Source organism: Moschus berezovskii, chromosome 16 (genome assembly GCF_049115385.1).
Source record: "Moschus berezovskii isolate FMDL1 chromosome 16, NW_MosBer_1.0, whole genome shotgun sequence".
In the NCBI taxonomy this organism is placed as follows: domain Eukaryota; kingdom Metazoa; phylum Chordata; class Mammalia; order Artiodactyla; family Moschidae; genus Moschus; species Moschus berezovskii.
The window spans coordinates 49421167-49439151 of record NC_142475.1 but is presented as its reverse complement, the minus strand read 5'-3'; the positions used below and the strand labels follow the sequence as shown (position 1 = coordinate 49439151).

Here is a 17985-nt window from a genome sequence, read left to right as displayed (position 1 = left end):
AAAATTCACTCATATCCCACATTGTCTAGTTCAAGCAGCTGTAAATTATTTCATGGATTACACGTGAATGAAATCAAAGTCCTAGGATTATTTCATCTAGGCAGCTGTTACTTCCTTAAATTAAATGAAAACAATTCTTTGCTTGATTAATTCTTGGTTATTTGGATTGCATGAAGATAAAGTGTGCGTGTCTTTAGTCATAAATTAAGTTCATTTTTCTCAATAGTCACCCTGTGATTCAAAAGATGCATGAAAAGTTATGTGTGTAAGTCGCTTCTGTCATGTCCAACTCTTTTCAACTCTGTAAACTGTAGCGCGCCAGGCTCCTCTGTCCATGAGATTCTCAAAGCAAGAATACTGGAGTGGGTTGCCCTGCCCTCTTGCAGGTAATCTTCCCGACCTAGGGATCTATCACCTGGGATCAAACCTGCATTGGCAGGCGGGTTCTTACTACTAGCACCACCTGACTATCTTTAAAAATAAATGACCACTTTTGGGCTTTCTAATATGAAAAAGAATAAGTAGGGTTGTTCTGTCGCTAAGGTGTATCAGACTCTGTGATCCCATGGACTGCAGCACGCCAGGGTCCCCTGTCCTCCACTATCTCCCAGAATTTGCTCAAATTCATGTGCATTGAGTCGGTGATGTTATCTAACCATCTCATCCTCTGCCACCGCCTTCTCCTTTTACCTTCTTTTAAAATCTAACATTCATATCATACCCACATTTCACTTGTAAGGAAAGTTAGACTTAAGAAGTATCACTGCTTGATTTCAACTGCTGTTGATAATTCTATCAAGTTTCTCAGCCATATGGTCTATAGCCTCTTTCCACACGCTATAGTTCCAGACTTGCCCTTCTAACTGCCTACCAAACAACCATACAGATGTCTTGACGACAACTCCATCTCAGCAAGTGTGAAACCAAAGATACAATCTCTTCCTATATTCCCTAAAAGTTGTAATATGGAGAAACCTGCAAGGATTTCATGTGTAATCATTCAGTACAATCTGTCAAATCTTTCCCTGAAATTACCTTCTGATACATTTCTCTCTCTTGCTACTTCTTTGCCCTGGGCCCTCAGCAGCTAATACACACACTATGAAGGATGCAGGCTTCTTCCTGTCTCATCTCCTTCTTTCCAGTTTTCACTTTGCCACACGGCTGTGGGCAAGTGCAACAGATGTATTCCTTCAAAATCCAATTTTCCAGAAGCCAATTCCACATAAGGATCAATTTGTCAAATAGTCAATTAACCAAGTTTGTCAAATTATACAATAATCGCTTTGAGTGATGTCTCAGGGGTGCTCAGGACTGTCATTTGCAGGAAAAAAAAAAAAGTCTAGTAGTCAGTAAATATCAGTGAATGCCCACCCTGTACTAGACACACTTGTAAGAAAGTGAGATTATGACAGTAAAGAAGAAAGACTTAATTCCTATCTTGAGTTATCAGGAAAGCAATTTTATAAATTTAGGAAATTGTTTGTTTCAGTAAATACAGCCACAATTATCTCTATAAAACACAGATTTGATGACTGTCTCCTTGCATCGTCTGAGACTGAACTCTTTTTCAGTATTACCTTCTGCTGTCCCTGTGCATCTCAGGTTATGGTCATATAGCTGCATAACTTTCCCTAAATCATGGTGTCCCTTCAAATTTCTGCTTTTTCATGTTCTTACACCCCTCTGAAGACTCCTTTATCACCTGGTCTGGCTTGTATATTTTTACTCAACTGTTACCTAATTATTCAACTTCCTAATAATTCCTTTATCTTTCAGCTTTCAGTTAGAAAGCTGAAGCTAACTTACATAATTAAAATGAAATAATGCCAAGTGCTGAAGGATAATTACTGGCAGTTTTGTGGATTTGCTTTTATCTTCAGTTAGTTGATTTTTCATGTGTTTTCCATAAATATAAATATAAGACATTTATTTTTGTTTTTTTCTGAGGTAGAGCTGATCACATTACATTATATTAATAGTTATCTAATTTCTTAACTAGACATTAACAGTCACTACATAGTTTGATTTCGGAGTATCAAAATAAAACAAGTATATTTTTTAAAATTCTCATCAGGTTATTTTCACATAATCTTTCTTTACTACTGTTACCTTAAGAATTGTGAGATTCCTTGATGAAAAAAGTATTACTGGTTGCTTCAAAGAAATTTCTAGTTGGCTAAAGTTTCTCCTCCATATACTGACTTTTGGAACTCTAATATCTCTTCTGAAGGACAAACCTTTAGATGTTTGAAGGTTGCCATTTGTGGAAACATGCATTTAGCTTGGGGAGTATATTTGGTTTTCTCTGCTTGGTTCTGAGTTGGGCAAAAAACTGTAATCTGGCCTCTGTTAACCAAGTCCTGAATGTTTGAGGCCAACTGCTTCCGAGTTTGTGATTTGGCTTCACTGATTATTTCCATCAGAGGTGGTGGGCCAGTGCTCTGATGTCGTCTATGATCTTTCATTGTCTTTTTCTGCTTTCAGTCTCCCAGTCCCCTCTTTTAGTCATTCTCTCCCTTGCAAGAAGTTGGCCAAAAGACAAGACTCAAGATCCAAGTCTTTACTGCTTCATGACATTCACTTGTTTCCATAGTCAATCTTTTCAATGTTGTATCATGGTGAGCATCTGATGAGAGAGTGACTGCATAAAAGCATTTCAGACTCTGGATAGAGTTCGGTGACAGAGATTGTCCATCTCTATTCTTGCCTCTTGCCAAGGAACTGAGACTGATCTATAATCCGTGTAGAGTGTGTGTATGTGTTAGTTGCTCAGTTGGGTCTGACTCTGCAATTCCATGGTCTGTAGCCCACCAGGCTTCTCTGTCCATGGGATTCTACAGGCAAGAATATTGGAGTGGATTGCCATTCTCTTCTCCAGAGGATCTTCCTGACCCAGGAATCAAGCCTGGGACTCCCAAATTGCAGGCAGATTCTTTGCTGACTGAGCTATTTATAACTTCTGCAAGAATTAAAATGATCTGCGTCCTATAGCCTTTTGTTTGTGTAATCCCTGTTTTTGAAAGCACTCCTTTGATTCTTTGGGTAAACAATGGATCAGTAATTCCCCCAGGTAAGGTGCCTGAATAATCAAGGGGAACTTTGTTTTGGAGCTCCCATCTGAATTTTAATTTCCTGGTTTGATGATTTATAGAATTAAGGTATCTGTGCACAGAAAAGTTTTGGAATACTATTGCTAAAGTGCACAATCTACTGGTTTGAAACAAGTAAAGCTAGCCCTCCTAGTTACAGAGGAAGCAGTCTCTGATAGGAAAACAGGGCTATCCAGGAAAAAAGAAATTATTCCTGGCATAAAATTGAAACCAAGACCTTGCATTAGCTCCTTTACACATTTGTATCTACATTAGTCTATTCCACACAGTAAGTAATTGCTTCGTCCTTTTCAGTTCAGTTCAGTCGCTCAGTTGTGTCCAACTCTTTGCAACCCCATGAACTGCAGCACGCCAGGCCTCCCTGACCATCACCAACTCCTGGAGTTTACTCAAACTCATGTCCATTGAGTCGGTGATGCCATCCAACGATCTCATCCTCTGTCGTCCCCTTCTCCTCCCGCCTTCAGTCTTTCCCAGCATCAGGGTCTTTTCTAATGAGTCAGTTCTTTGCATCAGGTGGCCAAAGTATTGCAGTTTCAGCTTCAGCATCAGTCCTTCCAATGAATATTCAGGACTGATCTTTAGGATGGACTGGTTGGATCTCCTTGCAGTCCAAGGGACTCTCAAGAGTCTTCTCCAACACCACAGTTCAAAAGCATTAATTCTTCGGTGCTCAGCTTTCTTTATCGTCTGACTCTCACATCCATACATGACTGCTGGGAAAACTATAGCCTTGACTAGGCGGACCTTTGTTGGCAAAATAATGTCTCTGCTTTTTAATATGCTGTCTAAGTTGGTTGTGACTTTCCTTCCAAGGCTTGTCCTTTTAGGAAATTCAAATTTAGAATTACCTAAGCTCTAACTATTAGACTGTGATAATTTGTTCTCTTTCTATAAGATAGCAACATAAATAGTCACAAGCTGATTTCTTTTGGGCCATTTGTCCACATAGGTTCAAGTGAAATGCCGTTGACTGTAATTTTCTTTTATCTCATTTGTTGAGACTGGAATTATCCCTGGTTTGTATCACAGGGGTCTGGTGAGGAATAGCATATCCAGCAATCAGTAAGCTTGAAGGCTGCTGTTCAGGAAATCTGAGATTGGTATAAGAATGATTATGCTCTAACAATTTTAGTATGAAGGAAATAAAAAAAAGGCCATTAGGGGTGAGTGATGACCAGAAATTTACAGAAATTACAAGAATAATGATTTTAAGTAAGCATATGGAAAACAAAAGAGTAATTAAACAAAGGTTTTGATGCAACATCTTGTGCAGAAGCTGTCCATGATCTGAGGTCATTGGGTCATTCTGAGAGCTTTGGGTCATTGGTGTATATACTTTGAAAATCAGCTGTTTCAGAAGAATCTCTGAGAATCTTCATTTTTGAGGTCCCCTATTAGAGAAGGCTTCCAATTTTGTTGGTTCTAAATTGTTTCTTGAGTCATAAAATTTGAGTCCAAGAATTTGCTTCAGGGAGCTTGACTTCTGTATTTGTTGTTAACAGTATTTGATAGAATCCCTTCCAGTGAGGTTCGAGAGCAACTTGTCTCTGATGTCTCTCTGACAGATGAAATCTTATAGCTGAATGTCATGAAGAGGTTGTTTAAGATGTTTAAATGCAACTTTAACCTGTTTGTGATAGAACTGGGCTTAGTACATGAGTCTCTTGCAACATTTTGCAATGTCTACATGCATCAGGGCAAAGTATCATAGGTAAGATACTGAAACCCTTGGGCCTTCCAGTTACCATTTCACAGGGAAATAAACCATGTGTCCGGAGTGGGTGGGAGCTTCCCAGCTGGCCCTAGTGGTAAAGAATCTGCCTGCCAATGTAGGAGATGCAAGAGAGTTGGGTTCAATCCCTGGATCAGGAAGATCTCCTGGAGTAGGAAGTGTCTAGCCACTCCCGTATTCTTGCCTGGAAAGGCTACAGTCCATGGGGTCACAAAGAGTAGGGCACGACATGACTGAACACTCTAAGGAGTGGTATATTGGCCTAAGGGTAGGTGGGAGTACCTTTGACCAAGGGAGCTCAAGGGTTTCTGAAGGTTTGTTAATTTTATTTGAAGATGTCATTGGTTCTTTTCACCATTCAGAAGTTTGTAGATGATAAGCGCAGTATGGTTTCTGAGTAAAGGTTAATACCTTATAGAGGTTTTTCTTTTTAAATAATATTTCTTGTGAAGTGTACACCTAGGTCACTTGATTGTTGAGGTTGTTCAGTCACCCAGCCATGCCTGACTCTTTGCGACCTCATGGACTGTAGTACGCTCTGCCTCTCTGTCCCTCAGCATCTCCCAAAGTTTGCCCAAGTTCATGTCCATTGCATCGGCGATGCCATCCAGCCCTCTCATCCACTGATGCCCTCTTCTCCTTCTGCCATCAATCTTTCCCAGCATTAGGGAGTTTTTCAATGAGTCAGCTATTCACATCAGATGACCAAAATACAGAGCTTCAACTTTAGCATCAGTCTTTCCAACAAGTATTATGGGTTGATTTCCCTTAAGGTTGACTAGTTTGATCTCCTCGCTGTCCAAGGGACTTTCAGGAGTCTTATCCAGCACCATGGTTCTAACGCATCAATTATTTGGCTCTCTGCCTTCTTTACAGTTCAGCTGTCACAACCGTCACTTGATATAAAAGTTTATATTCACAAGATTAGAAACATAAAATAGACCAGCTCTTTAGCAACTGTAAAGATTATAGTTTTTTGGCAAAGAGATGTTTAAACTCATCCTGAAATTGTATAGACATTTAATAACCAAAGTGTATTCAGATCTCATGGAAAGTGGAAGGTACATAATATAACATTATGAGATTTTCAAAGGGCTTTGAAGCTTTTGGTCCCTGACCATTTCCTCCATTTACAGTTTTTTCTAGAATTATGCTGTTGACAAATCCACATGACTTAAAAAATTACCTTAGCTGTCTTTTAAAAGTTTCCCCAACCATGCTGATTTTTGATAGTAACCAGTTTGTCTATACCATGATGAGTAGTTTCATGGAGAAATTTAGCAAATGTCCACTTGAAACCATCTAGTGCCTCCAGCCATCTGCATTGGGAGTACCACTCAGATGATCTGAGTGAAGTTTAGAGGCTAAATATTGATATTTTATAATGGTTACTTTGAATTTCTTTAAGAATTCACCCTTTAAGAGTTTTAATAGGATCCAAACCTTGGTTAAGGCTACTTGTTCGGGACTTCCTTGGTGGTCAAATGGCTGAGACTCTGCAGTCCCAATGCAGGGGACTCGGGTTCAGTCTCTGATTCAGGTACCTAAAGTGCACATACCACAGCTAAGAGTTCAAAAGCCACACACACACACACACAAAAAGAATCCCTCATGCCACAACTGAGACCCAGTGCAGCCACATAAATAAATTAATAATTATTTTTAAACGAGAAAAAGAAGAAAAGCCTGCTTATTTAGCAAAATGATCTGCTGGAGTATTTCTTTTAGCTTCCGTGTCATTTCTTTTTTCATGAGCCTCAAATTTTACAGCAGCTACTTCAGTATGAACTAGGAGTACACCTAAAAGTATGTTAAATATGTTGTCCACTTTTGATGGAGGTTCCAGCAAAATTGACTCTTGGCTTCCAAAGCAACCCAAAGTAATAGTTTTTTTATTTGTTTGTTTTTAAATCATGCCCAATATGTATCTGTGTTAGTCACTCAGTCATGTCCAGCTCTTTGCAACCTGCCAGGCTCATTTTTCTGTGGAATTCTCCAGGCAAGAAAACTGGAGTGGGTAGCCATTCCCTTCTGCAAGGGATCTTCCCGACCTAGGGATTGAACCCGGATCTCTTGCATTGCAGGCGGAATCTTTACCATCTGAGCCACCACTGTGGTCTCTGACCAGTTGACAAGGTCAAAGAAGTGCTGTGGTTTTGCCCTTGGGGCTGATTTTTCCCTCAGGTGGAGGACTGTATTATAAAGGCAAGCTTCAATGGGTGTTAGCATGTTCTGCTCCAGGTTCAAGTTTTGAGATATGATTTGTCAACAAATAATATTAGGTCAGAGTTTAAAAAGCACTGAATAAGGTATAACAAGTTCCTAAGTGAGCTAAGAAAATGTTAAGTTTCCCTTCCCTTGGTAGGGACAAGGAGGTGGACCGGTACAGTGTCTCAATGATGAATAGTAGCATGAGGGGAAAAACTAACAGAATCTCATCAGGGGCTGATCACCTAACTAAAAAGGTGTGTTCTTGGGCAGTAGTAGTAGTTGTACCACATGAGGAACCATGAGAACAAGAGTGGCACTTATGACTAGTTTAGCAGAAGCACTGAGTTTTGAAACAGTGGTTATTGCCCTACAAAGAGGGGACTGTGCCTTTAAGACCAGGTCAAGGTGATGAGTTTTTTGACTCCCATGAAGTTATGTTGAACCTCTAAAGACATGCCTAGATTGCTCACGTGCAAGTAGACGAAATGTCCACTTGGCTTTGGAGGGCATAAACCCAAGACTTCTGAATCAAAGGATTTTAGTTGAAAGTGCCTATAGAGGGACTCTGTTGACTAACCCTCTTCAAATGACATAAAGTCTTTTATGACTTAGGTAGGTGGGTAGGTTTAGTGATTAAGTCATGTCCAATTCTTGCAAACACATGGACCATGTCCCATCAGACTCCTCTGCCCATAGGATTTCCCAGGCAAGAATGTTGGAGTGGGTTGCCATTTCCTTCTCCAGAGGATCTTCCTGACCCAGGTATTGAACTGGGGTCTCCTGCATTGCAGGCAGACTCTTTATCATTTGACACTTGTTGGCAATATTAAGTTGTTAATGAAAGACTTTTATGGACAGAAGGAAGTAGATACAGGAAGCTATACTAGCAAAGAGCAGATATGTTGTGGTGAAGGCAGTTTCCTTTAGGGGAGAGCAGAGGTCTGTCAGACATTAATTCACTGGTGCTGACCAGGTGATTCCTGACTGTTGCAGTTCAGTTCAGTCACTCAGTCATGTCCAACTCTTTGCGACCCCATGAATGCAGCATGCCAGGCCTCCCTGTCCATAACCAAAACCCTGAGTTTACTCAGACTCATGTCCATTGAGTTGATGATGCCATCCAACCATCTCATCCTCTGTCGTCCCCTTCTTCTCTTGCCTTCAATCTTTCCCAGAATCAGGGTCTTTTCAAATGAGTCAGCTCTTCGCATCAGGTCGCCAAAGTATTAGAGTTTTAGCTTCAACATTAGTCCTTCCAATGAACATTCAGGACTGATTTCCCTTAGGATGGACTGGCTGGATCTCCTTGCAGTCCAAGGGACTCTCAAGAGTCTTATCCAACATCACAGTTCAAAAGCATCAATTCTTCAGTTCTCAGCTTTCTTTATAGTCCAACTCTCACATCCATACAGGACTGCTGGAAAAACCACAGCATTGACTAGCTGGACATTTGTTGGCAAAGTCATATCTCTGCTTTTTAATAAGCTGTCTAGCTTGGTCATAAATTTTCTTCCAAGGAGTAAGCGTCTTTTAATTTCATGGCTGCAGTCACCATTTGCAATGATTTTGGACCCTCCAAAAATAAAGTCTGCCACTGTTTCCACTGTTTCTCCATCTATTTGCCATGAAATGATGGGACCGGATGCCACGATCTTTGTTTTCTGAATGTTGAACTTTAAGCCAACTTTTTCACTCTCCTCTTTCACTTTCATCAAGAGGCTTTTTAGCTCCTCTTCACTTTCTGCCATAAGGGTGGTGTTATCTGCATATCTGAGGTTATTGATATTTCTCCCAGCAATCTTGATTCCAGCTTGGGCTTCATCCAGCCCAGCGTTTCTCATGATGTACTCTGCATATAAGTTAGACAAGCAGGGTGACAATATACAGCCTTGACATACTCCTTTTCCTATTTGGAACCAGTCTGTTGTTCCATGTCCAGTTCTAACTGTTGCTTCCTGTCCTGCATACAGGTTTCTCAAGAGGCAGATCAGGTGGTCTGGTATCCCCATTTCTTTCAGGATTTTCCACAGTTTATTGTGATCTACACAGTCAAAGGCTTTGGCATAGTCAATAAAGCAGAAATAGATGTTTTTCTGGAACTTTTACTTTTTCAATGATCCAGCGGATGTTGGCAATTTGATCTCTGGTGCCTCTGCCTTTTCCAAAACCAGCTTGAACATCTGGAAGTTCACGGTTCACATATTGCTGAAGCCTGGCTTGGAGAATTTTGAGCATGACTGTACTAGCGTGTGAGATGAGTGCAAATGTGCGGTAGTTTGAGCATTCTTTGGCATTGCTTTTCTTTGGGATTGGATTGAAAATTGACCTTTTCCAGTCCTTTGGCCACTGTTGAGTTTTCCAAGTTTGCTGGCATATTGAGTGCAGCACTTTCACAGCATCATCTTTTAGGATTTGAAATAGCTCAACTGGAATTCCATCACCTCCACTTGCTTTGTTCGTAGTGATGCTTCCTAAGGCCCACTTGACTTCACATTCCAAGATGTCTGGCTCTAGGTGAGTGATCATACCATCATGATTATCTGGGTTGTGAAAATCTTTTTTGTACAGTTCTTCTGTGTATTCTTGCCACGTCTTCTTAATATCTTCTGCTTCTGTTAGGTCCATACCATTTCTGTCCTTTATTGTGCCCATCTTTGCATGAAATGTTCCCTTGGTATCTCTAATTTTCTTGAAGAGATCTCTAGTCTTTCCCATTCTATTGTTTTCCTCTATTTCTTTGCACTGATTACTGAGGACTGCTTTTTTTAAATCTTTCCTTGCTATTCTTTGAAACTCTGCATTCAAATGGGTATATCTTTCCTTTTATCTTTTGCTTTTGGCTTCTCTTCTTTTCACAGCTATTTGTAAGGCCTCCTCAGACAGCCATTTTTCCTTTTTGCATTTCTTTCCCATGGGGATGGTCTTGGTCCCTGTCTCCTGTACAATATCATGAACCTCCATTCATAGTTCATCAGGCACTCTGTCTATTAGTTCTAGTCCCTTAAATCTATTTCTCACTTCCACTGTATAATCGTTAGGGATTTGATCTAGGTCATACCTGAATGGTCTAGTGGTTTTCCCTACTTTCTTCAACTTAAGTCTGAACTTGGCAATAAGGAGTTCATGATCTGAGCCACAGTCAGCTCCCGGTCTTGTTTTTGCTGACTCTATAGAGCTTTTCCATCTTTGGCTGGAAAGTATATAATCAATCTGCCTTTGGTGTTGGCCATCTGGTGAGGTCTGTGTGTAGAGTCTTGTGTTGTTGGAAGAGGGTGTTTGCTATGACCAGTGCATTCTCTTGGCAGAACTCTATTAGCCTTTGCCCTGCTTCATTCCATGCTCCAAGGCCAAATTTGCCTGTTACTCCAGGTGTTTCTTGACTTCCTACTTTTGCATTCCAGTCCCCTATAATGAAAAGGACATCATTATTGGGTGTTAGTTCTAGAAGGTCTTGTAGGTCTTCATAGCACCATTCAACTTCAGCTTCTTCAACGTTACTGGTCGGGGCATAGACTTGGATTACAGTGATATTGAATGTTTTGCCTTGGAAACGAACAACCTCTGACTGTTTAGGATTCCATTTTTGGGAGAGCTTAAACTGTAATTAAATTAAATCTCAGTTTGATAACATCGGACTTAATATGAGCAACTTCGTTATGGGTATGCTGTCATGTTTTTAAGACAATTAACCTAGAAATTCTCTCAGTTGTTTTGTGAAAGTTCAGATGTTGGGATAGTCTACAGCCTTATCAGAAAAGAGCGATTTCCCTTCTTAGATAACTTCAGTCATGGATTATGTTTTGGCAAAGTTATGACTTATCTTTTGAAACTTTATGTCCCTGTTTTGCTAAGGCTCAGAGCAAGTAAATCGAGTCCTTTTTACAAGGTTCCTTATAGTGTGAATAAAGTAGGAGATCATGTACAAATTTGGTTAGATAAATTACAGAGAAATGTAGACCTTTTAAATGTTGATTGAGGGCCTGGATGAAATAGAAGGTTTCAGTGAACACCTGGGATATGACTATCCAGGTGTATTCTTGTCCTCCCCAGGTGAAGATAAAAAAGAAAGATTTAGGGTAAAAAAGAGAAGGCATCAGGTATATTCTGATTGGAGTTTGTTGGATGGGGAAGTTCAAGAGAGGCACATTAGAAGTGAATGATCTGAGGTAATTGGTTTGGGAGAATATCTGTTTTCCTCTGGATTGTTCTTGAGCTTCCCTGATGGCTCAGTGCTAAAACAATCCAACTGCCAATGCAGGAGATGCAAGATTCTTGCCTGTAAAATCCCGTGAACAGAGTAACCTGGTGGGCTACACTTCATGAGGTCGCAGAGAGTTGAACACAGCTGAGCAACTGAGCATACACATGCTTGTGGATTGTTCCTAGTTGGAAGCTGGCAGTCACTGACCAAGTCTTGACCATTTGGGGCCAATTGCTGTAGAGATTGGAGAAGGCACTGCAAGCCACTCCAGTACTCTTGCCTTGAAAATCCCATGGATGGAGGAGCCTGGTGGGCTGCAGTCCGTGGGGTTGCTAAGGGTCGGACATGACTGAGCGACTTCACTTTCACTTTTCACTTTCACACATTGGAGGAGGAAATGGCAGCCGGCTCCGGTGTTTTTGCCTGGAGAATCCCAGGGACGGGGGAGCCTGGTGGGCTTCTGTCTATGGGGTCACACAGAGTCGGACATGACTGATGTGTTAGCAGCAGCAGCAGCAGCTGTAGAGATTATGGGTGACTTCTGTGGATAGTTACAGTAGAAGTTGTGTTATATATGTGGTCTGCCCATTCTTTATCCAAACAGATTGATCTCTCACCCTTTTCCCTTATGATTTTCTCCAGCTCCATCTAGAAATGATTTGAAAGATAATGAAGTAAGATTTTGCAAAGTGGAAATATAACATTTTTCTTAATCTACTGGCAGGTAATCTGAAAACATGGACTTTTCATCTTAATTCCATTAGAGTTAATTTTTTATCTGCAATTGTTTATGTTGTTACAGAGGATCTTGATGATTTAAGAATGGAGGGAGTAACTACCCTGACACCTTCTGGGAGCAAATTTAACCAAGGTCGAGCTACTTACTCTGCTGAACCTCAGGCCAAAGTCACATTGAACATCTGTTCAAGGTGTGCCAGGTAAAACAGATTATAGGTGTATCTATGTATAAACATGATCTTGATTTTTTTAAATCTAAGATTTTGATGCAAAGGGTGCACTCCTCTGTGTTAAGAGAATCTTTTCCTTCTGGTTATCTTTTGTGCTGAGTTAACAAGAGAGTTAGTTGTACAGTTTATCCTCATGCCCAATGCCACTCAGAACAACAATGAATCAAAGAGTTTAGATTGTCTTTACTTCACAGTTGGAGACTATTCTAAGACTTTCTGCCTCTGAATTTCATTTGCTGTCTGCCTTTCTGTTCTTTTTCAAAAGAAGATTCAAGGGACTCTAGAAGTTCAAAGCCACTTCTAAGGCACCTGCATAAAGGACAGTTTGCCCAGGTACAGTTTAAGATAGGACATTATTGGCGTCTTAACCTGTTCCTCATCTTGTTCACCTCCTGGACAGAATTTAATCAGCTTGATGCTTTTCAGTTTTGGCAGCTGGAAGCAATCTTTGCATATAGTATATGTGGCCAAAGAAGTAGCTTAAGTTAACTGCCGAGTCAGCTCCAGTGCTGGTCTAGCAGCAGCTCACCAAATAGCTGGAATTCATTCTTTTGTAGGAACTAAATCTCATTTGCAAAGAGGCTTTTAAGCCTGTTTAAATGATAAAACAAGTCTTCTAACCCTTATGTAAATGGTGCAGATTAGCAAGAACAATGCCCTGGCTGGACAGTTTTATCTTCTTTGCTTTATGTCTAGCTGTTCTATTGTACAGTTTGAGAGGGGATTAGTGGCTTGGAAATAGGGAGCAGGGGGAAGTGTAGGAGAATCAAATCAGATTTTTGTTGCTTTTCCTTGCCTTTACCCCTTGGGACGTTTAATTGTAGTTGTCATGGGCTTAGAAAAATAAAAAGAGATAGAATAAAAATAAATAGAAAAATCAGAGGAAATTATTTGACATCATTAAGAGAAATGCCACAATAAAATGAAAACACCACTGGAAACATTGCTTCAGACAAGTAATATTTGGGTGAATCGATTTTTTTGATTAGGGGTATGAAGAAAACTGCAAATATTTATGCGATGATATTTAGGCATCCTGAGTGTGGAAGAGTCATTTGGCAATTAAAAAGAACTGTATTGTATGCTTGTACATTTACAGGTTGACTGGGAGAGGTTGGTGCTTGGTTCTTGGTCCTTCATATTATTTGCAGAAGATTGGGATATGAGGAGTAGTTTTTTTTTTTTTTGGGAAAGGAAATCCCAGGAAAACAATGTGTTTTACTAAAGTACTGAAGGTTTGAATTGGGAAAGGACCAAACCCATTACATAACCCTAAATTATTCACATTCAGCTTCCCAATGATAAACTAGATTATAAATTATAAACTACCTGCATATAAGATGAACTCCTAATCTCTAAGTGCTTCCCTGGTGACTCACATGGTAAAGAATCTGCCTGAAATACAGGAGACCTGATTGAGAGAGCTGGATAGGGTCATGTATGTATAGACAGCCAACCAAGTGATCACAGTGCAGGATTCTCAAGGAATAAGTTTCTCTTCTTTTTCTCCCATCCGCTGAGATAATTCCCATGTAAGTACTTAAGCAGTTGAAAATGTTTTGAGTTCTGCGCCCCCCACCTTTTAGAAAGGCCCACATTAAAGTACTCAGGCACTGAAGAAAAAAGAGCCTCATTTTCCTGACATGAAGGAATTTTCTGCCTTAGGCTTCTTACAGACAAGTAAGAAAACTATAGCTCATCATCCGGGACAATAAGACAGTGTAGGGTGGCAGTGTTTTTGTTTTTGTGTTTGTTTGTTTGTTTCTCAGAGTTTCATGGTCAAGAAATATTTTTTTTCAGGTAGAACTGGAAGGTTAAAAGCTTAAAGGATGTGTTGTTTTCTTGAAATAGTCCTGTAGCCCCGAGACACCCAAGAGTCATTGAGATTCAAGGGATGGTCAGAGCTTCTGCAAAGAACCCATCAGTGAGCAAGTTAGTGTAAAGAGGTGGAGTGTAGTCTTAAAACTGTCATTTTCCTCCATGTCTTTTTCAAATACTGCACTGCTTATGAGCTACGTATGGGGTCACGGTATCTAGAAGGAAGTTTGCATAGGATATGTCCAGAACGTTGTTACTCTTATCAAACTGAGGGCATACAGCCAAAGGCCACAGAGCCCTTCTCATTCAGAACCTGATCTGTCCTGAAACTAATACATTGCTCTGGGAACAGTTGATGGATATAATATATATGCGACCATTGGTAGGACTTCTGATTTTCAAGAGATCAGAAAAAGAGGAATTCAGCCCACATTAAATTGTTCTGCAAAGTTTTATGTGCAACGAAGTGGCTAAATCATCAAGAATGTAAAAAAATGTATTAGCATGGTTATAAGAAATAAAATTATAACTTTTTTCATAAATATTTCATACATTGTTAGAAAAGTGCAGATGGAAGAAAGCTTATGTTTTCAAGCTGGAAAATTATTCCAGGGTAATTTCATTCCCTTAGCTCTTAGTGACCTTAATCTGATGTGGACATTGCTGCAATTTGTATGGTTTAAACAAACAGATGACATCATTTGGCAAGTAAAAAAATGCATAGTTAATAGATGTCTGATCACCAAGATATATTAAGATTCTAACCCAAAATGTCTGTGTTTTCCCCTCAGATCACAAGGGAAAGAAACCATTGCAAAACAATTTTAAGTAAATAAAGAATTTTCTATGTATAATATAGTAGTGTCCTTATAACTGCTGATTTTTTTTTTTTTTGGCATTACAAGTTAGATTTTTTGATATATTCATTGAGTGTCTTGGTTTGACTTTGAGAAAATTCTACTCATACAGCTACAAAGCCTTGAATGGCATAGGCAAAACAAGTTTAATTTGTTGCCTAGGAGTCACACTAAGTCATATCAACCAAAAAGTAAAATGTCAGTAGGTCAATAATACACATTGTCAGTAATTATCAGCAAAACTTGTGTGGTTTTACAAAAAACAGTGGTTTGGAGAAATGTGAGTTTCAAATTAAATTTCTCTATTAAATATCCTGAATTTTCTTTTTAAGGTAACAGTTAATATATCAATAATGAGCAAACAAATACTGATACCAAGGCAGCAAATTACTATTTCAGTGAAGTTTATAAGCTATTTTTCTGGAAAGACCACCCATTAATTCTGCCATTCTGAGGAGTTAAATCTTGTTTTTGTGGACTCCTGCCAGGGCATTCCGGGTGGTAGGGTGCTGTTTGTTTTTGATGGTGCAAGTGTTTGCATTCATTCATGCCTAACATCAATAGAGCACAAAAAAGGAACGGAAAGCCATTTAAAAAGAAATTGGATTATAGAGAACATACAGTGACACTGGCTCAGAAACTGCAGCCTGAGAATGTTAGAAGAAATTTGTTTCCAGATAGCCTGCTGATTTTCCACTGATTTGCTTCATGCCATTGTACCAAAAATTGTTCACCGTTTCTTCTATACGTCGTGACATTAAAATAATGAGTTTATTCACATATTGACTTGATAAAGCAAAAGCCAATGATTGCTGGTGATAGGATGCTGAAAAAAAGATAAATGTCAGCGCTTATAAATATGAGCTAATTTCAAACTAACTATATTAGGATTTACTAGTTAAGAAAGCTGACATCATTAGGGATATGTTATATTCTGTTTCACTTTGCTATGCATTTTTTTTTTTTTCCTTTTTCCTCCCAACCTCTATTATAAGGTTTATTTTCAGTAAGTTCCCACTGGGAAAAAAGTGAGCAAAACTGACCTAAAGGAAAATGGATAAGGACAAAAAGGGACTACTATCATTGTTTACAGTTACAAAGTTTTCCATAAAATTGACTTCCTACACCTAGATTAAAAGGTTTGGTTTGAGTGATGAATATAGTGCATGTTTTAAGTGACAGAAATGGTTCATTTGAACCAAAATGGATTTATGGAAGACTCACTCTGTGTCAAGTACTGGAATAAACTCTGGAAAGAAAAATTAACACTGCTGATCACTGGAAACTTATATTCTGGCTGGAAGCAGACTTGGAAAAAATAAGTGCAACCCAAAATGTCAGACAGTGATAGTTCTCTAGAAAAAATAAAGCATCGTAAAATGGCTCGGTTATGCCAGACATGATTGATTGTTACTTTATAGGGGCTGTTGGTGAGGGGAAAGTCCATACCCTTGGAGAGATTGAAATATGACTTCCATGGTTCATTCTGCATGAAGGAAGAAATGAGGCCAACACAGATCAGCCAGAAACTGGGGACCACTTTATCTCAGTTTTAAACACTTTAACTTCATAGTTATTTTGTTTATAAATTGATACAATATCTTCTCCATCTCTACTTTTTTTAGTGGTTGTTTTGTGATTCATAAGAGAGGGAGGGCCTTGGGCCGCATAAGTACACACCTACTCTATTTAATGAATTAATTAATTTTTGGTTGCATTGGGTCTTTGTTGCTCTGTGTGGGCTTTCTCTTGTAGCAAGCAAGGGGTAGTGGGGATACTGTTTAGTTGTGGTGTCAGGGCTTCTCCTTGTGGTGGCTTCTCTTGCTGTGGAGCACAGGCTCTAGGTAAACAGGCTTTAGCAGTTGTGGAGCACAGGTTTATGTGCTCCGTGGCATGTGGAATCTTCCCAGACCAGGGGTTGAACCGTGTCTTCTGCATTGGCAGGTGGACTCTTAACCATTGGACCACCAGGGACATCCATACTTACTCTAAAAGACTACTTCTTATTATGTGAAAAAGAGCTGGGGCTTTAGAGCAGTAGAGACTAAGGTTGGAATCTCAGCTTGCCCACTCCACTGGACAACTCTGAGAAATTATTCACCCTCTCTAAACCTCAATTTCCCACATATAACTTGGAAGTGGTCATTTCCCATTTCCAGTTATAGCAGACTGGAGTGGCTAGCTCAGTTTCAAGCATTGCGTCTACTCTGGGGGGGAAAAAATAGTATTACAAGATAAAAATATTTATATACATTTCAGAAGAAGTTAACTATGCTTTAGAAATGCAGGGAAGTCACGTTATATACTGAGAAAAACAAAAGGAGCATCAAGGTCAAGATCTAGGGAGACATCATGAGGGTTTAGGGAATAGAATATTATGGGTAATTTTTGGTTGATTTTGAACAAAATGCATAAAAGTGTTTTCATTACAGAGGCTTTTACTCATCGTTTTCCTCATATTTCCTCTCTCTGTGAAAGTACCAGTCTACATACTTATATTCTCTGTCTATCCATCCCTCCTATAAACCCTTTCTAAGACTGTGATGTAAGAGACACTAGAAGGAAATGGATAGCATGAGAGAGTCAGGGAAAGATGGTCTTTTAGTCATCTTTACTAAGTAACAGCAGCCTTGAATGAGAGCCAAAAAGCTGTTTGCAAATCCCACAGTCAGTACTAGTAGGCTGATTTTCCAGTTCATACCAGAATGCCTGAGATTATTTTTTTGGCATCTCCATAGAGTTTGTCAGGACTACTGTGATCTTCGATCAGAGTAGCCTTTTTTTCCTTTATAGACTTTCTGGGTCTTACATATTATCTATGATTTATAGAAGAGTCCTTTTGGGGAAATCCACCCACAGAAAGGGCTTTCCAGGTGGCACAGTGGTAAAGAATCCATCTGCCAATTCAGGAGATGCAAGAGACACAGGTTCAAGCCCTGGGTTGGGAAGGTCCTCTGGAGTAGGAAATGGAAACTCCAGTATTCTTGCCTGGGAAATCCCATGGACAGAGATACAGTCTATAGGGTTGCAATGAGTTGGACATGACTGAGCGCACACATACACACCCAGAAAATAAGCATCT

At 39.6% G+C, this 17985-nt stretch overlaps 1 protein-coding gene across 1 annotated transcript in view; it reads left to right on the top strand.

Annotated features, from left to right (window-relative positions):
• C16H8orf34 (chromosome 16 C8orf34 homolog) overlaps window positions 1–17985 on the top strand; it is a 372567-nt gene that overhangs the window by 215786 nt on the left and 138796 nt on the right. The window contains exon 8 of the mRNA XM_055432500.2: window positions 12063–12198. Coding sequence (XP_055288475.2) covers window positions 12063–12198 — 136 coding nt within the window. The remainder of the gene's footprint in view (window positions 1–12062; window positions 12199–17985) is intronic.